We start from the raw sequence: 15,032 nt of genomic DNA on the forward strand, positions 1-15,032 counted from the left end.
CAGGGGTCAGGGGGTATGGAGGGAAGGCTGGGTTCTGAGTTGGATGATCAGCCATGATCATAATAAATGGCGGTGCAGGCTCGAAGGGCCGAATGGCCTACTCCTGCACCTATTTTCTATGTTTCTATGTTTCTATGTTTCTTTAACCAGCAACGCCACCCCACCTCCCCTTCCTTCATGTCTATCCCTCCTGAATATTGAATATCCCTGAACGTTGAACTCCCATCCCTGGTCACCCTGGAGCCATGTCTCTGTGATCCCAACTATATCATAATCATTAATAACAATCTGCACTTTCAATTCATCCACCTTATTACGAATGCTCCTTGCATTGACACATAAAGCCTTCAGGCGCTCTTTTACAACTTTCTTAGCCCTTATACAATTATGTTGAAAAGTGGCCCTTTTTAATGCTTGCCCTGGATTTGTTGGCCTGCCACTTTTACTTTTCTCCTTTGTACTTTTTGCTTCTACGCTCACTTTACACCCCTCTGTCTCTCTGCACTGGTTCCCATCCCTCTGTTGTGAACTAACCTCCTCACGCCTTATTGTTTTAGACAACAATAACTAAATATTGCTGCTGAAAATACCTTTAAACACCAGGAAATTTAAATACTGTGACCAGCTTGGCCCATCAAAGTTACTAGTCCATAACTGAAAGGAAAACCATGTTGGTGCATCTTCATTTGAAGTCATTCTTCCAACAAACATATCCTGAGATAAGATATCAAAGCACTCAGATGGTCACAGCTCTGACAAATCTGTGTTGAAATGATAAAGTATATCATGATCAGCCAATTTTGCAAGTCAATGTACTTCTGATTGTCTTTTAAAATTCAACCCTCTAAAGCCAAACAGAATTCATAGAAACATGGAAAATCTACAGCACATTGCAGGCCCTTCAGCCCACAATGTCGTGCCGACCATGCAACCTACTCTAGAAGCTGCCTAGAATTCCTTCTGAACTTACTGCAGTGGCAAATTACTTCCCTCTGATGGTTATGCATCTTGTGTTCATTTTCATCAGCATCATTTAAAGAAATTATCTAGTCATTTTTTTCATATGTTCTGAGTGCTTGCTGCGTGCATATTGGCTGTTATACTTTTCTTGATACAATAATGATACGAACAGTAAAGTAGTTCAGAAACCATGTAAGTTGCTTTGGAAGTGAATATTCACTTTCTATTAAAATTGAACAAAAGAAATGGCCTTACAAAATTCATTAAAACTACCTGAGCCTGAAGTCCTAGTTCATCAGATTCAGGAACAGTTATTAACCTTCAACCTTCGGGTTCCTGATCCAGCGTGGATAACTTCACTTACTTCACCCCAGAACTGATCACTGAACACAACCTGCAGACTCACTTTCAAGGACTCTACAACTCATAGTCTCAGTACTATTTACTTAGGTGTTTGTTTATTTATTTGGATTTTTTTTTGTGTTTGCACAGTTTGTCTTCTATTGCACGTTGGTTGCATGTCAGTCTTTGTGTGTTATTTTTCATTAGTTCTATTGTATTTCCTTGTTCTACTGAGAATGTTGGCAAGAAAATGAATCTCAGGGTTGTATGTAGTGACATACTGTATATGTACTTTAGTAATAAATAAACATTGATCTTAAAGTTTGCCACAGTTAAAGAATAGTTCAAGTCCAATGTTGTTGCCATTGCAACATCAGTACTACAAGAGATTCCTGTCAGACTGTTGGCAGGTTTTTATATTACATTGTTAGAAAGCAGTTTGTGCAGCAACCAATGCACTCAATGTGAACTTATTAGATGCTTAATTACAAATTATCTCGCTTGGTTCATCAGTTGTTCAGACGTTGCCTTAGAAAATGTCTACCTTGGGAGAAAAACAATCAGAATGATGCTCTGGAGGGAACATATGATATTGAACAAACAAGAAGTGAGGAACATGTAATTGGTAAGTAATTGAAGATTTTATCTAGCATATTTCAAATAGATTTGTTTTGTAATAGTTTAAAAGAATGAAGGATCTGTGCAGGAAATGTTAACTTCAAGGAGATGCCTGCTTTATATTTACATAATTTCATTTCCATCTCTCCTCTTCAGTGATGAATAATTTTGGAAATAATTAAGTATTAATGTTATGTTAAAACTTTAGAATGGCAAAATACAGGAAAACTGATACTTGAAAAACAAAGCACAGGCTCATTCTTAGCACATTGTGCATAACAGCAAATTCTTTGGTGCATAGTTTTGCTTGGTCCTATAAAATGAGGTCTCAGGTGACTAAAAGACTTTTTTAAATGTTGGAATAATTAAAATAAGATGATGTGTTGCTTTTAGCAACACACAACTGCTAACCTGTGTTCATAATATTTAAAATATAGATGGTACTACCATATTCAGAGCCATTTATTGCTGATAAGCAATTATTTTACACATCTAACATTGTACAGAGCAGATTTGCACCTTTTCATCTGGATTTTGCAAAAGTTTCTCTTTGTTCTGCGATACATCATGTTATGATGTGTTACTGTATCTTCTGATTTATTGGCAACAGAAAAATTGCAAAAGCAGAAATCTCTTCAGAGGTTCAAAGGTCCATTTATTATCAAAGTTTACAGCTCTGAAATTCTTCCCCAGATAGTCACAAAACCAAGAAGGGAAAGAATGCAGCTCGATCATCAGCCCCCAAATCCCTACTCCCTGCACAAAAAAAACGAACAAAAGCGGAACAGGCACATCGACCCCCAAATCTCCACTGCACACAAAAAAAAAATTAGAAAGATTGGATGAAATACACAGAATATAAAGAAACTGCAAGATCGAAAAAAAAGTCCACAGTCCAAGTTCATATCCAAAATGCAGAAAACCTGGGTAACATTCTCCTGGCACAGTGGCAGGCTCTCATATCTCCAGCAGCAGATCGATTCCACCGGTGATCAAAAGGCAGTCTTCCTTCTCCGGTAGCAGAGCAATCCTACTAGTGATCAAGTGGCAGTCTCCCCTCTCTGGCAGCAGAGCAATCCCATCAGTGACCAAGAGGCAGTCTCCCTTCTCCAGCGGCAGAGCAATCCCACCAGCGATCAAAAGGCAGCCAGCAGCGCTTACCTTCCGCATTCACCTTGATGTTTCCGTCTCCCTCATTGCTTTAATCGATGAACAATGGAAGCTCTAATCTGAGAAATGCTGTTGAATGCTGAATCATGCTTTGCCTGCAGACTTCTCGCCACGAGGTTCGTGCATGCTGCCTCTGTCTCCTGGAATTCTCTCAGGGACTGCAGAGTTCTGAAACACCCAAACGATCTCCAAACTTCAAATCACAAGCTCCAACAATTCCTGAATCACATTCAAGATGAAAAACAAATGTAAAAGACATAAAAGAAGTGAAATTTATGGTTTCACAGTCTATCCAGAAGATGTCGACTGGATAGCATTGTACGCAGGCATTATCTTGACCGGAATCAACTCTTGATCATGGTTAATGTGTAGAGTAAATTATTTGAGAACAATTTTATAAGATGCCAATAACTTTATAATTTCTGAATAACTGCTAGCCAACAAATCTCTAGAACTCTGCCATTCTGTTCTAGGTATGAGAGAGTAAGTCTCTCTTTGTCACCGCTTCATCCCTGAAAGATTGTGATGGAACCTTGTAAATCTATGAAACACTTCATGGCATCAGGATGCCCAAGGCCAGAGCATAAAATTTAAATATTACATATCTTTCTGAGGGCACTACTTGGGGTATCTACCCTAAGTCATTCTGCTGGAAAGCAGACTGGGTGTTACTTTCATTCTGTTTTATCTAGTTTGTAGTCAGATAAATTTCAAATGGTTCTTTACCCATCCCTGTGCCTGTGCTGTGACTCCATTGCCAGCCAGGATTCAGCCTGACTTCTTACCTACATGCTATCCCATCATTCAAAAAAACACTGAAGAAAAAAGAACTGCAGATGCTAGGATCTGAAATAACAAACTGAAAATGCTGGAAATACAGGTCAAGTAGCAGCAGTGGAGGGAGAAAGTGTTAACAGTCTTCCTTCAAAATTAGGAAATATACAGCATATTCTAATTTGGTAGATACAAGATGGATAGAGAAGTTGCAAAGGTTGCTGTTCTGAAATTATTCAGTTCATTATTGGGTCCTCAAGGTTATCACTTGCCTACTTGGAAAATGGGCTACTGATCCTCAAGCTTGGAATGGGCTTCATTGGAAGAGCACAAGACGTCAAAGTCAGAGAGGTCACAGTGCAGGTGGAATGGAGAATAAACATGGTGGGCAACTAAAAGCATAGGGTCTTCCCAGTCGACTTAATAGAGATGTTTTGAAAAGTGGTAGTCCAATCTGACTTGGTTTGTCCTGTATGAGGGAAACAAATTGTGAAAGCTGAATGCAGTAGTTTTAATTTGCAAATGAATTCTGGCATGCACATTTTTGGTTTTGCCTACAGTTGACACCATCTTTAAGATGCTGCTCTTTGACCAACCTAAACAAGGGCTCAATGGTTACCAGGTCTTTGTTCTAAGTTCAAAAGCACAAGCTAATATGATAGGATTTTCACTTGGACCCTTAGTTTATCAGTATGTACCTCTAAGTTTGTAGCTCACTAACATTACTCATTGGTAATGTTAATGAATCTTAAGAGAGTGAGTTTGTTGAATGCCTAAGAGATAGCTTTTTAGAACAGTTTGTTGTTGAGCCTACTAGAGGATCAGCTATACTGGATTGGTGTTTTGTAATGAACCAGAGGCAATTAGATAGCTTAAGGTATAAGAACCCTTAGGAACCAGTGATCACAATATGATTGAGTTCAATTTGAAATGTGATAGGGAGAAAGTAAAGTCTGATGTAGCAGTATTTCAGTGGAGTAAGGGAAATTACAGCTGTATGAGAGAGGACTTGGCCAAAGTAAACTGGAAGGAGCTGCTGACGAGGTTGTCAGCAGAGCAGCAATGGCGTATGTTTCTGGGAAAAATAAAGAAGGTGCAAGACATATGTATTCCAAAAATGAAGAAGTACTCAAAAGGTAAAATAGTACAACCGTGGCTGACGAGGAAAGTCAAAGCTATTGTAAAAGCAAAAGCAAGGGCATACAACAAAGCAAAAATTAGTGGGAAAATAGAGGATTGGGAAATTTTTAAAAACCTACAGAGAGCAACTTAAAAGATCATTAGAAGGGAAAAAATGAAAAAGGAAAGCAATCTAGCAAATAATATCAAAGTGGATTCTTCAAGTATGTTAAAAATAAAAGAGAAATGAGAGTGGATATAGGACCGCTAGAAAATGAGGCAGCAGAAATAATAACACGAACAAGGAGATAGCTGATGAAATAAATGAGTGTTTTGCATCAGACTTCACTGTGGAAGACACTAGCACTATGCCTGATGTTGTAGTGTGTGAAGGAAGAGAAGTTGGAGCAGTCACTATTACAAGAGAGAAGGTGCTTAAGAAGCTGAAAGACCTAATGGTACATAAGAATCAGAATCAGGTTTATTACCACTGGCATGTGACGTGAAACTTGTTAGTTCAATGCAATATATAATCTAGCAGAGAAAAAAAAAGTAAAAATAATAATAAATAAACAAGTAAATAAATTACATATATTGAATAGATTTTTAAAAATGTGCAAAAACAGAAATACTGTATATTAAAAAAAGTGAGGTAGTGTCCAAAGATTCAATGTCCATTTAGGAATCAGATGGCGGAGGGGAAGAAGCTGTTCTTGAATCGCTGAATGTGTGCCTTCAGGCTTCTGTACCTCCTACCTGATGGTAACAGTGAGAAAAAGGCATGCCCTGGGTGCTAGAGGTCCTTAATGGACACTGCCTTTCTGAGACACCGTTCCCTGAAGATGTCCTGGATACTTTGTAGGCTGGGATCCTAGATGGAGCTGCGTAGATTTACAACCTTCTGCAGCTTCTTTCGGTCCTGTAGCCCCTCTGTACCAGACAGTGTTGCAGCCTGTCAGAATGCTCTCCATGGTACGACTAAAGAACTTTTTGAGTGTATTTGTTGACATGCCAAATCTCTTCAACCTCCTAATATATAGCTGCTGTCTTGCCTTCTTTAGAACTACATCGATGTGTTGGGACCAAGCTAGATCCTCAGAGATCTTGACACCCAGGAACTTGAAGCTGCTCACTCTCTCCACTTCTCTCCACTTAAAGGGCAAAAGTTTAGGGGTAACATGAGGGGGAACTTCTTTACTCAGAGAGTAGTAGCTGTGTGGAATGAACTTCCAGCAGAAGTGGTTGAGGCAGGTTCGATGTTGTCATTTAAAGTTAAATTGGATAGCTATATGGACAGGAAAGGAATGGAGGGTTATGGGCTGAGTGCAGGTCGGGTGGACTAGGTGAGAGGAAGAGTTCGGCACGGACTAGAAGGGCTGAGATGGCCTGTTTCTGTGCCGTAATTGTTATATGGTTATATGGTTCTGATCCCTCTATGAGGATTGGTACGTGTTCCTTCATGTTACCCTTCCTGAAGTCCAAGTCCACAATCAGCTCTTTCGTCTTACTGACGTTGAGTGCCAGGTTTTGCTGTGGCACCACTCCACAAGTTGGCATATCTCACTCCTGTATACCTTCTCGTCACCACCTGAGATTCTACCAACAATGGTTGTATCGTCAGCAAACTTATAGATGGTATTTGAGCTATGCTTAGCCACACTGTCATGTATATAGAGAGTAGAGCAGAGGGCGAAGCACACACAACTGAGATGCATAGGTGTTGATCGTCAGCAAGGAGGATATGTTATCACCAATCCACACAGATTGTGGTCTTCCGGTTAGGAAGTTGAGGATCCAATTGCAGAGGGAGGTACTGCAACTTTGGTAAACTGCTACCAAAATGACTCCAGAGAACTCCTGTGGTGGGTAAAAAGGATGGCACTTTACTGCTAGATATTCCAGGTCTGGTAAGCAGAATTGGGACAGCACTGATATATTTGTGCACCAAGAAGAGTTGATCATGAGGCATACTCCACCTCTGCTTTTGAGAGACTATAGATCAATCCTGGTGGTGTATAGTAAAACCGTCAATCTGGATCGCTGCATCTGGTACAGAAGGGGTTAACCAGGATTCCATGAAACAAAGGACCCACGCAGTTCTAATGTCCCTTTGATTCAGCACCCTAGCTCTGAGATCATCGACTTTATTCACCAGACAGTGTCCTCTGTGGGCACTTCCGACCACAATCGGTGTTGTTTCCGTCGGTTTTAAGCGGCGATAGTTCATTTAAACGCATTAAGACGTCTTTGTTGACTGTACTGACCTTGGAAGCAGTTGTGCTTTTTAGCTGTATCAGGCTGAAAGTCACCTGGACCAGATGAACTGCACCCTAGGGTTCTGAAAGAGGTGGTGTTAGAGATTGTGGTGGCATTAGAAATGATCTTTCAAAAATCATTGGACTCTGACATGGTGCCAGAGGACTGGAAAATTGCAAATATCACTTCACTCTAAGAAAGGAGGAAAGCAGCAGAAAAGAAATTATAAACCAGTTAGCCTGACCTTAGTGGTTGGGAAGATGTTAGAGTCAATTGTTGACGTAATGGAGTACTTAGTGATGCAGGACAAGATAGTACAAAGTCAGCATGGTTTCCTTCAGGGAAAATCTTGCCTGATGAACCTGTTGCAATTTTTTGAAGAGGTTACAAGTAGGATAAATAAAGGGGATGGAGTGGATGTTGTATATTTGGATTTTCAGAAGGCCTTTGACAAGGTGCCACACATGAGACTGCTTACTAAGTTAAGAGCCCATGGTATTACAGGAAAGTTACTAACAAGATTAGAGCATTGGTTGATTGGTGGGAGGCAGCGAGTGGGAATAAAAGGATCCTTGTATGGTTGGCTGCCAGTGACTAGTGGTGTTCCGCAGGGGTCGTGTTGGGACCACTTCTTTTTATGCTGTATATACAAATAATTTCGATGAATCAATAGATGGCTTTGTTGCCAAGTTTGCAGATGATACAAAGATTGGCGGAGGGGCAGAAAGCGTTGAGGAACAGGTAGGATGCAGAAGGACTTAGATTAGGAGAATGGGCAAGAAAATATCCGGACCTGCCTCTCGGTTTTTTTGCACTACCTTACTTTCCATTTTTCTATTTTCTATTTATGATTTATAATTTAACTTTTTAATATTTACAAATTTTTACTATTTTAAATATTTTTAATATTTAATATTTGTAATTCAGGGAATGGGAAGCACAGAATCAAATATCGCTGTGACGATTGTACGTTCTAGTATCAATTGTTTGGCGACAATAAAGTATAAAGTATAAAGAAAGTGGCAAATGAATTATAATGTTGGAAAATGCATGGTCATGCACTTTGGTAGGAGAAATAAATGTGTGGACTATTTTCCAAACAGGGAGAAAATCCAAAAACCTGAGATGCAAAGGGACTTGGGAGTGCTTGTGCAGAACACCCAGAAGGTTAACTTGCTGGTTGAGTTGGTGGTGAGGAAGGCAAATGCCATGTTAGCATTCATTTCAAGGGTTCTAGAATACAACAGCAAGGATATGATGCTGAGGCTTTATAAGGCACTGGTGAGGCCTCACCTTGAGTATTTTGTACAGTTTTTGGCTCCTCATCTTAGAAGAAATGCACTGGCATTGGAGAGGGTCCAGAGGAGGTTCACAAGGATGATTCCAGGAATGAAAGAGTTATCATATGAGGAACGCTTGATGGCTCTGGGTCTGTACTCGCTGGAATTCAGAAGGAGAGATCTCATTGAAACCTTCTGAATGTTGAAAGCCCTAGACAGAATAGATGTGGAAAAGATGTTTCCCATGGTGGGAGAATCTGGAACAAGAGGGACAGCCTCAGGATAAAGGGGTGCCCTTTCAAAACAGAGATGCAGAGAAATTTCTTTAGTCAAAGGATGGTGAATTTGTGGAATTTTTTGCCACATGCAGCTGTGGACACCAGGTTGTTGGGTATATTTAAGGCCAAGATTGATAGGTTCTTGATTGGATATGGTATGAAAGGTTACGGGATGAAGGCCAGGAACTGCGGTTGAGGAGGAAAAAGAAGGATCAGCCATGATTGAATGGCGAAGCAGACTCGATGGGCCAGATGGCCTAATTCTGCTCCTATGTTCTTATGGTTATGATTCAACAACAGAAAATAAGTGTTTTTATTTGAGAAATGTATGCTGATGTAAAATTTTGTATAAAATAATTAAACTACTTTTAAAGATATAAAGCCAGCTCAAGCAAATTCTGGCTGAAGTATCTGCAAATGAGTTCTTTTTCTTTCTTTCACCTGCTTATATTTTAGAATTTGATAAAGATTTGCATATTGTGGAGGAACCTTGTGTTTTGCAAGATTCTCTAATAACTGAATCCAGAAGAAGTAGCACTGATCACAGACCGATATCTGTCCACAAAGTGTGTGAAGACCATGAAAGTTTATTTGAAAAAGAGATCTATGATTTGGTAAGTGTCTGTAACAGCAGTTATTTCATTCTGGATTAACAATGACATAACGCTTAATATTAATGATCTTTTTATAACGCTTAATATTAGTGATCTTTTTATAACGCTTAATATTAGTGATCTTTTTATAACTTCATAGTGTGAGAGTTGCAGATGTTTATATTATGGAAGCATCAGAATGGGCCAGAACAACAATCATAGAACATGGAATAGTACAGCACAGTACAGGCCCTTTGGCCCACAACGTTGTGCTGACCCTTAAACCCTGCCTCCCATATAACCCCCCACCTTAAATTCCTCCATATACCTGTCTAGTAGTCTCTTAAATTTCACTAGTGTATCTGCCTTCACCACTGACTCAGGCAGTGCATTCCAGGCACTAACCACTCTCTGAGTAAAAAACCTTCCTCTAATATCTCCCTTGAACTTCCCACCCCTTACCTTAAAGCCATGTCCTCTTGTATTGAGCAGTGGTGCCCTGGGGAAGAGGCGCTGGCTGTCCACTCTATCTATTCCTCTTAATATCTTGTATACCTCTATCATGTCTCCTCTCATCCTCCTTCTCTCCAAAGAGTAAAGCCTTAGCTCCCTTAATCTCTGATCATGATGCATATTCTCTAAACCAGCAGCATCCTGGTAAATCTCCTCTGTACCTTTTCCAATGCTTCCACATCCTTCCTATGGTGAGGTGACCAAAACTGGACACAGTACTCCAAGTGTGGCCTAACCAGAATTTTATAGAGCTGCGTCATTACCTCACAACTCTTAAACTCTTAAAATCACAAGGGAAAAAATTGAATCAGCAAATTAAGCACTTAGAAATAATCAAATTGCTTACAGAAAGAAGTCTAATGCATAGGCATTTTAATGCAGGTTTGATGAAAAACAATTTTTAAACATAATGACCATGAAATTCTTTGTAGCTAATTTCACTTCCACTCTGATACCTAAACAAAGATGAATTTTAAAGTCTTGTTTAAACATATTTTTGCCATACTTCATGCAAATTGATGCCAATAGAGCAGAAGCTGTTCTGAAGTATTTCTCGGAACCTATCTCACAGGAAGATTAGAGTGTTGTGTCTAGAAATTGGAAAGAGTAGTATCAACTTTATGAGATATGAGATTGAAAACCAGTGTTTCCTCTTGCAAGTCTTGAATACATTGTGTGAATATCACTGTTTGAGAAATTGTGCCCAGTTCTTTCTGTCGCTTTGCATGCCAGTGTTGGGCCAGATATTTGATAATGTATGATACACCTGGAGGGAAGTCATGTATTGCAGAATACTCTTCAGAATCAGAATCAGGTTTATTATCACTGACATGTCATGAAATCTGTTGTATTATGGCAACAGTACAGTGTAGTACGTAAAATACACTATAAATTACAATAAGAATATGTATTATATACACTGACTGTCCACTTCTTTAGATATACTTGTACACCTTCTTGTTAATGCAAATATCTAATCAGCCAATCGCGGCAGCAACTTAATGCATAAAAGCATGTAGACATCATCAAGAGGTTCATTTATTTTTCAGACCAAACGTCAGAATGGAGAAGAAATGTGATCTATGTGACTTTGGCCGTGGAATGGGTTGTGGTGCCAGACAGGGTGGTTTGAGTATCTCAGAAAATATGGATCTCCTGAGATTTTTTCACACAGCAGTTTCTAGAGTTTACAAAGAATGGTGCAAAAACCAAATAAAAAACATAGTGAGTGGCAGTACTGTGGGCAAAAATGCCTTGTTCTTGAGAGAGGTCAGAGTGTTTCAAAGTGACAGGGAGATGGCAGTAACTGAATTAATGATTTGCTAAAATAGTGGTGTTCAGAAGAGCATCTCTGAACGCACAATTTGTCGAACCTTAGTGCCCCACACTGGGTTCCACTCCTGTGCCTAATAAAGAGTCCACTGAGTGTATATAGCTCTTTCAAATTTTGCCAAAAAAGAAGTAAGGAAATTATAAGCCAATTAGCCTGACTTCAGTGGTTGGGAAAATGTTGGAGTCTATTATTAAGGATGAGGTTTCGAGGTGCTTGGAGGCACATGATAAAATCAGCAAAGTCAGCATGTTTTCCTTAAGGGAAAATCTTGCCTGACAAGCTGCTGGAATTCTTTGAGGAAATAATCTGCAAGGTAGCCAAAAGAGAGGCAGTGGATGTTGTTTACTTGGATGTTCAGAAGGCCTTTTTGCACATAACAAGATAATAACCCATGGTATTACAGGAAACATACTAGCATAGATAGAGCATTGGCAAAAGAGTAGGAATAAAGGGACTATTTTCTGATTGGATGCTGGTGACTAGTGTTGCCTTGCAGAGGTGAGTGTTGGTAGCACTTCTTTTTGTGTTATCTGTCAGTAATTTACATGACAATTGATGGCATTGTGACAAGTTTTGCAGACAATACGAAGATAGGTGGAGGGGCAATTAGTAATGAGGAAGCAGGGAATCTGCAGAAGGACTTGGACAGATTGGGAGAATGGGCAAAGAAGTGACAGATAGAATATAGTGTAGGGAAGTGTATGGGCATGCACTTTTGTAGAAGGAATAAAGTTGTCGACAAATGTTGCCTCTAATTTGTAATGATCAGTGTGCGCAAAAATCTTGTGCTGTGTAATTTTTTGCCCAGTGATAACAACATCTGTGCACTGAATTTTGAAGTGGAAGTTAACCTCAAGCGATTCTAAGAATAATAAACTACGAAGTCCAGTTTGTTGTTCATTGTTTAAAGTAAATAAAATTATACACATCAATGAGTCTTATTTCTCATATACACTATACAACATGACATACCTGACCTCGTGAGCTTTCGGTGTAGCAGTTTCTACTGTTTCATTAAGCCATTCTGCTATAAGTGAACCAGTAGTTCTTTTGTGCTCACAACCTTTACTTCTTTGGAATTTGACATGATGAGTCAATATTTTCTTCAATAAAAACAATATAATTAAGCCAATTCTAAAATTTGTAGACAATTCATCGCAAACTCCACTTTGTCACCGCCATCCACATCAGAAACCAGAAAGGGAAATGTAATTGTGTACAACAGTGAAATACACTTAACATGCCAAATAGGTAGTGGGTAACAATCTTTAGTGTGCAGTTTAAATTCCTTAGTCGCAAAAGATGTGTGCACGTGCACACCTTAGAGGGAACATAGGAAAAAATTCAAAAATAAGAGGAGCCAAGGGACTTGGGAGATCTCATGCAGGATTTTCTAAAGGTTAACTTGCAGGTTGAATCGGTGGTAAGGAAGGCAAATGCAATGTTAGCGTTCATTTCGAGAGAACTAGAGAATAAGAGCAAGAATGTAATGCTGAAGCTTTATAAGGCATTGGTCAGACTGCACTTGAAGTATTGTGAACAGTTTTGGGCCTCTTATCAAAGAAAAGAGATATTGACATTGGAGATGGTCCAGAGGAGGTTCAAGAGAATGATTTCTAGAAGAAAGTGTAAATGAGCTGTACTCGCTGGAGTTTAGAAGAATCTCATTGAAACCTATCGAATATTGAACAGTCTTGATAGAGTGGATGTGGAGAGAATCGTTCCCATAGTGGGGGAGTCTAGGACCATAGCCTCAGAATAGAGGGGCATCCATTTAGAACAAAGATGAGAAGAAATTTCTTCAGCTAGGGGGTGGTGAATTTCTGGAATTCATTGTCACAGGCGGCTGTGGAGGCCAAGTCATTGAGTATATTTAAAGTGGTGATTTGTAGGTTCTTGATTAATCAGGGTGTCAAAGGTTATGGGGAGAAATTGAGGAGAATGGGCTTTAGAGGGATAATAAATCAGCTATGATGGAATGGTGGAGCACACTCGATGAGCCAAATGGCCTAATGGTGCTCCTAGGTCTTATGGCTCATTCCAGGCAGCTGAGTGTCATCTATATTTTACAGTTTGTGAGCACTTCATCACTGGCAAGATGACTTTTCCTCTATGTAGCTGAGACAATATACTGATCATGTATGTAAGCTTGCGAGATTACAGCCTTTCCAAAAGTACGGGAAATGATAGACAGTTTGTGTAGAATTAGACTTCCTTTAGAATCTGAAGCTGTTAATGAATTGCAAGATGTATTATTCTGTGACTGTACTGCTTATCATCAGTTCTGATCAGAAATTGCTCACAGTCAGTACCATGTATTCCTGGAGTTCATTTGACTCTTAGCAGTGTCCATTGTCCTGACATTTCCCATACCACCATACCTGAAGGTACCTCAATAGTTTTATTCCTGAGGTATAAAACCTGTCTTTTCACTTAGCTTCTAACTCCAGGCTGAATCCATGTTTATACAATTGAACACCACTATAATGATTTCCCAAGGACATTTAGAAGCTAGTGGAGAATAGTATTGAATTTCTCAATGTGGCGTTTGCTGCCTTGCAATATTTTCAGAGCTTTACACTCAGATATCAGCTGCTATCTACTTGCTATCAGGAAAATCTAGATTTTGCTGGAAGCTCTTCAGTGGGCAGATTTTCTTCTGGTCTTAGAGGGGGAAAATTATACCTTTCAGGAGCAACAGCAGACATATTGTCAAGGTTATTCAGATGGCAGACAGACTCTGTTAAGGATCTCTAAGCAGGCAAATAGGTTGACAGCCAATTCCTAGCTCCTGATCTCCATGTTAGCTCTGGCATAAAGCATGTGCCTTCTGGATCTCACATGGCTTGTTACATGAGAAGTTGAGAGGAAATCTAGCAGCTACGGTGCACTTTCCCATTTCTGGTTATTGATTTTTTGGGATATTTCTAACCTGTCCAGCATCACACATTTCAGCAAAAGTGGTATAGAAGCACCAGAAGATGATATTTGTGCTCTAATAAAGTTGCAATGTACTACCACAAAACAACAAATTTCACAACAAATGCCAGTGATAGTAAACTTGATTCTGATAAGCACTTTATTCATATTAAGTATTTCTACCGTGTGGTTTAAAAAAAAACTTTAATTGCATTATTTTTTATAAATAAGCCCGTGGTTCTTTTTCATGCAAGTGAGTCTTTTATAGTCTTCTTCTCAAGAAATATTGCATAATGATGCACGATTCAGGTAATCTCAATGTTCTCTACTCAGCCCTGAATTACATAAGGTTTTTCATTTTTTTAAAAATTCTCTTTGTGAAGTAATTGCCCATCTCCGTGAAAAGAAGAGAATTACAAACGTATGCCTAAGTAATTAGCAGTATTCAGTTGTTAGCGATTTTTTTAAAGAATGTCACCATTTCTGGGATTCTGGTTGACTTTGCTAAAAGGTTGATTGCTGAGACATATCTTCAGCCAAATGTGGGACTTAAATTGTATATTGTAGAATGCCATAGAAAGAAAACCACATTATTAGATTAGATTAGATTAAATATGAGGATACTCAGTCCTCGTTTATTGTCATTTAGAAATGCATTCATGCATCAAGAAATGATACAATGTTCCTCCAGAGTGATATCACGAAAAGAACAGGACAAACTAAAGACTAACACTGACAAGACCACATAATTATAACATATAGTTACAGCAGTGCAAAGCAATACCATAATTTGATAAAGAACAGACCATGGGAATGGTAAAAAAAAGTCTCAAAGTTCCGATTGACTCCCGATAATTCCCGATAGCAGACGGCAGAA

The 15,032-nt window shown here is 39.2% G+C and overlaps 1 protein-coding gene across 1 annotated transcript in view; it reads left to right on the top strand.

Annotated features, from left to right (window-relative positions):
* Nucleotides 1-15,032, top strand: part of LOC134359954 (double-strand-break repair protein rad21 homolog) — a 100,200-nt gene that overhangs the window by 53,553 nt on the left and 31,615 nt on the right. Inside the window, exons 9-10 of the mRNA XM_063073853.1 lie at nt 1,816-1,927; nt 9,266-9,411. Of these exons, the coding sequence (XP_062929923.1) occupies nt 1,816-1,927; nt 9,266-9,411 (258 nt within the window). The remainder of the gene's footprint in view (nt 1-1,815; nt 1,928-9,265; nt 9,412-15,032) is intronic.

Source organism: Mobula hypostoma, chromosome 2 (genome assembly GCF_963921235.1).
Source record: "Mobula hypostoma chromosome 2, sMobHyp1.1, whole genome shotgun sequence".
In the NCBI taxonomy this organism is placed as follows: Eukaryota; Metazoa; Chordata; class Chondrichthyes; order Myliobatiformes; family Myliobatidae; genus Mobula; species Mobula hypostoma.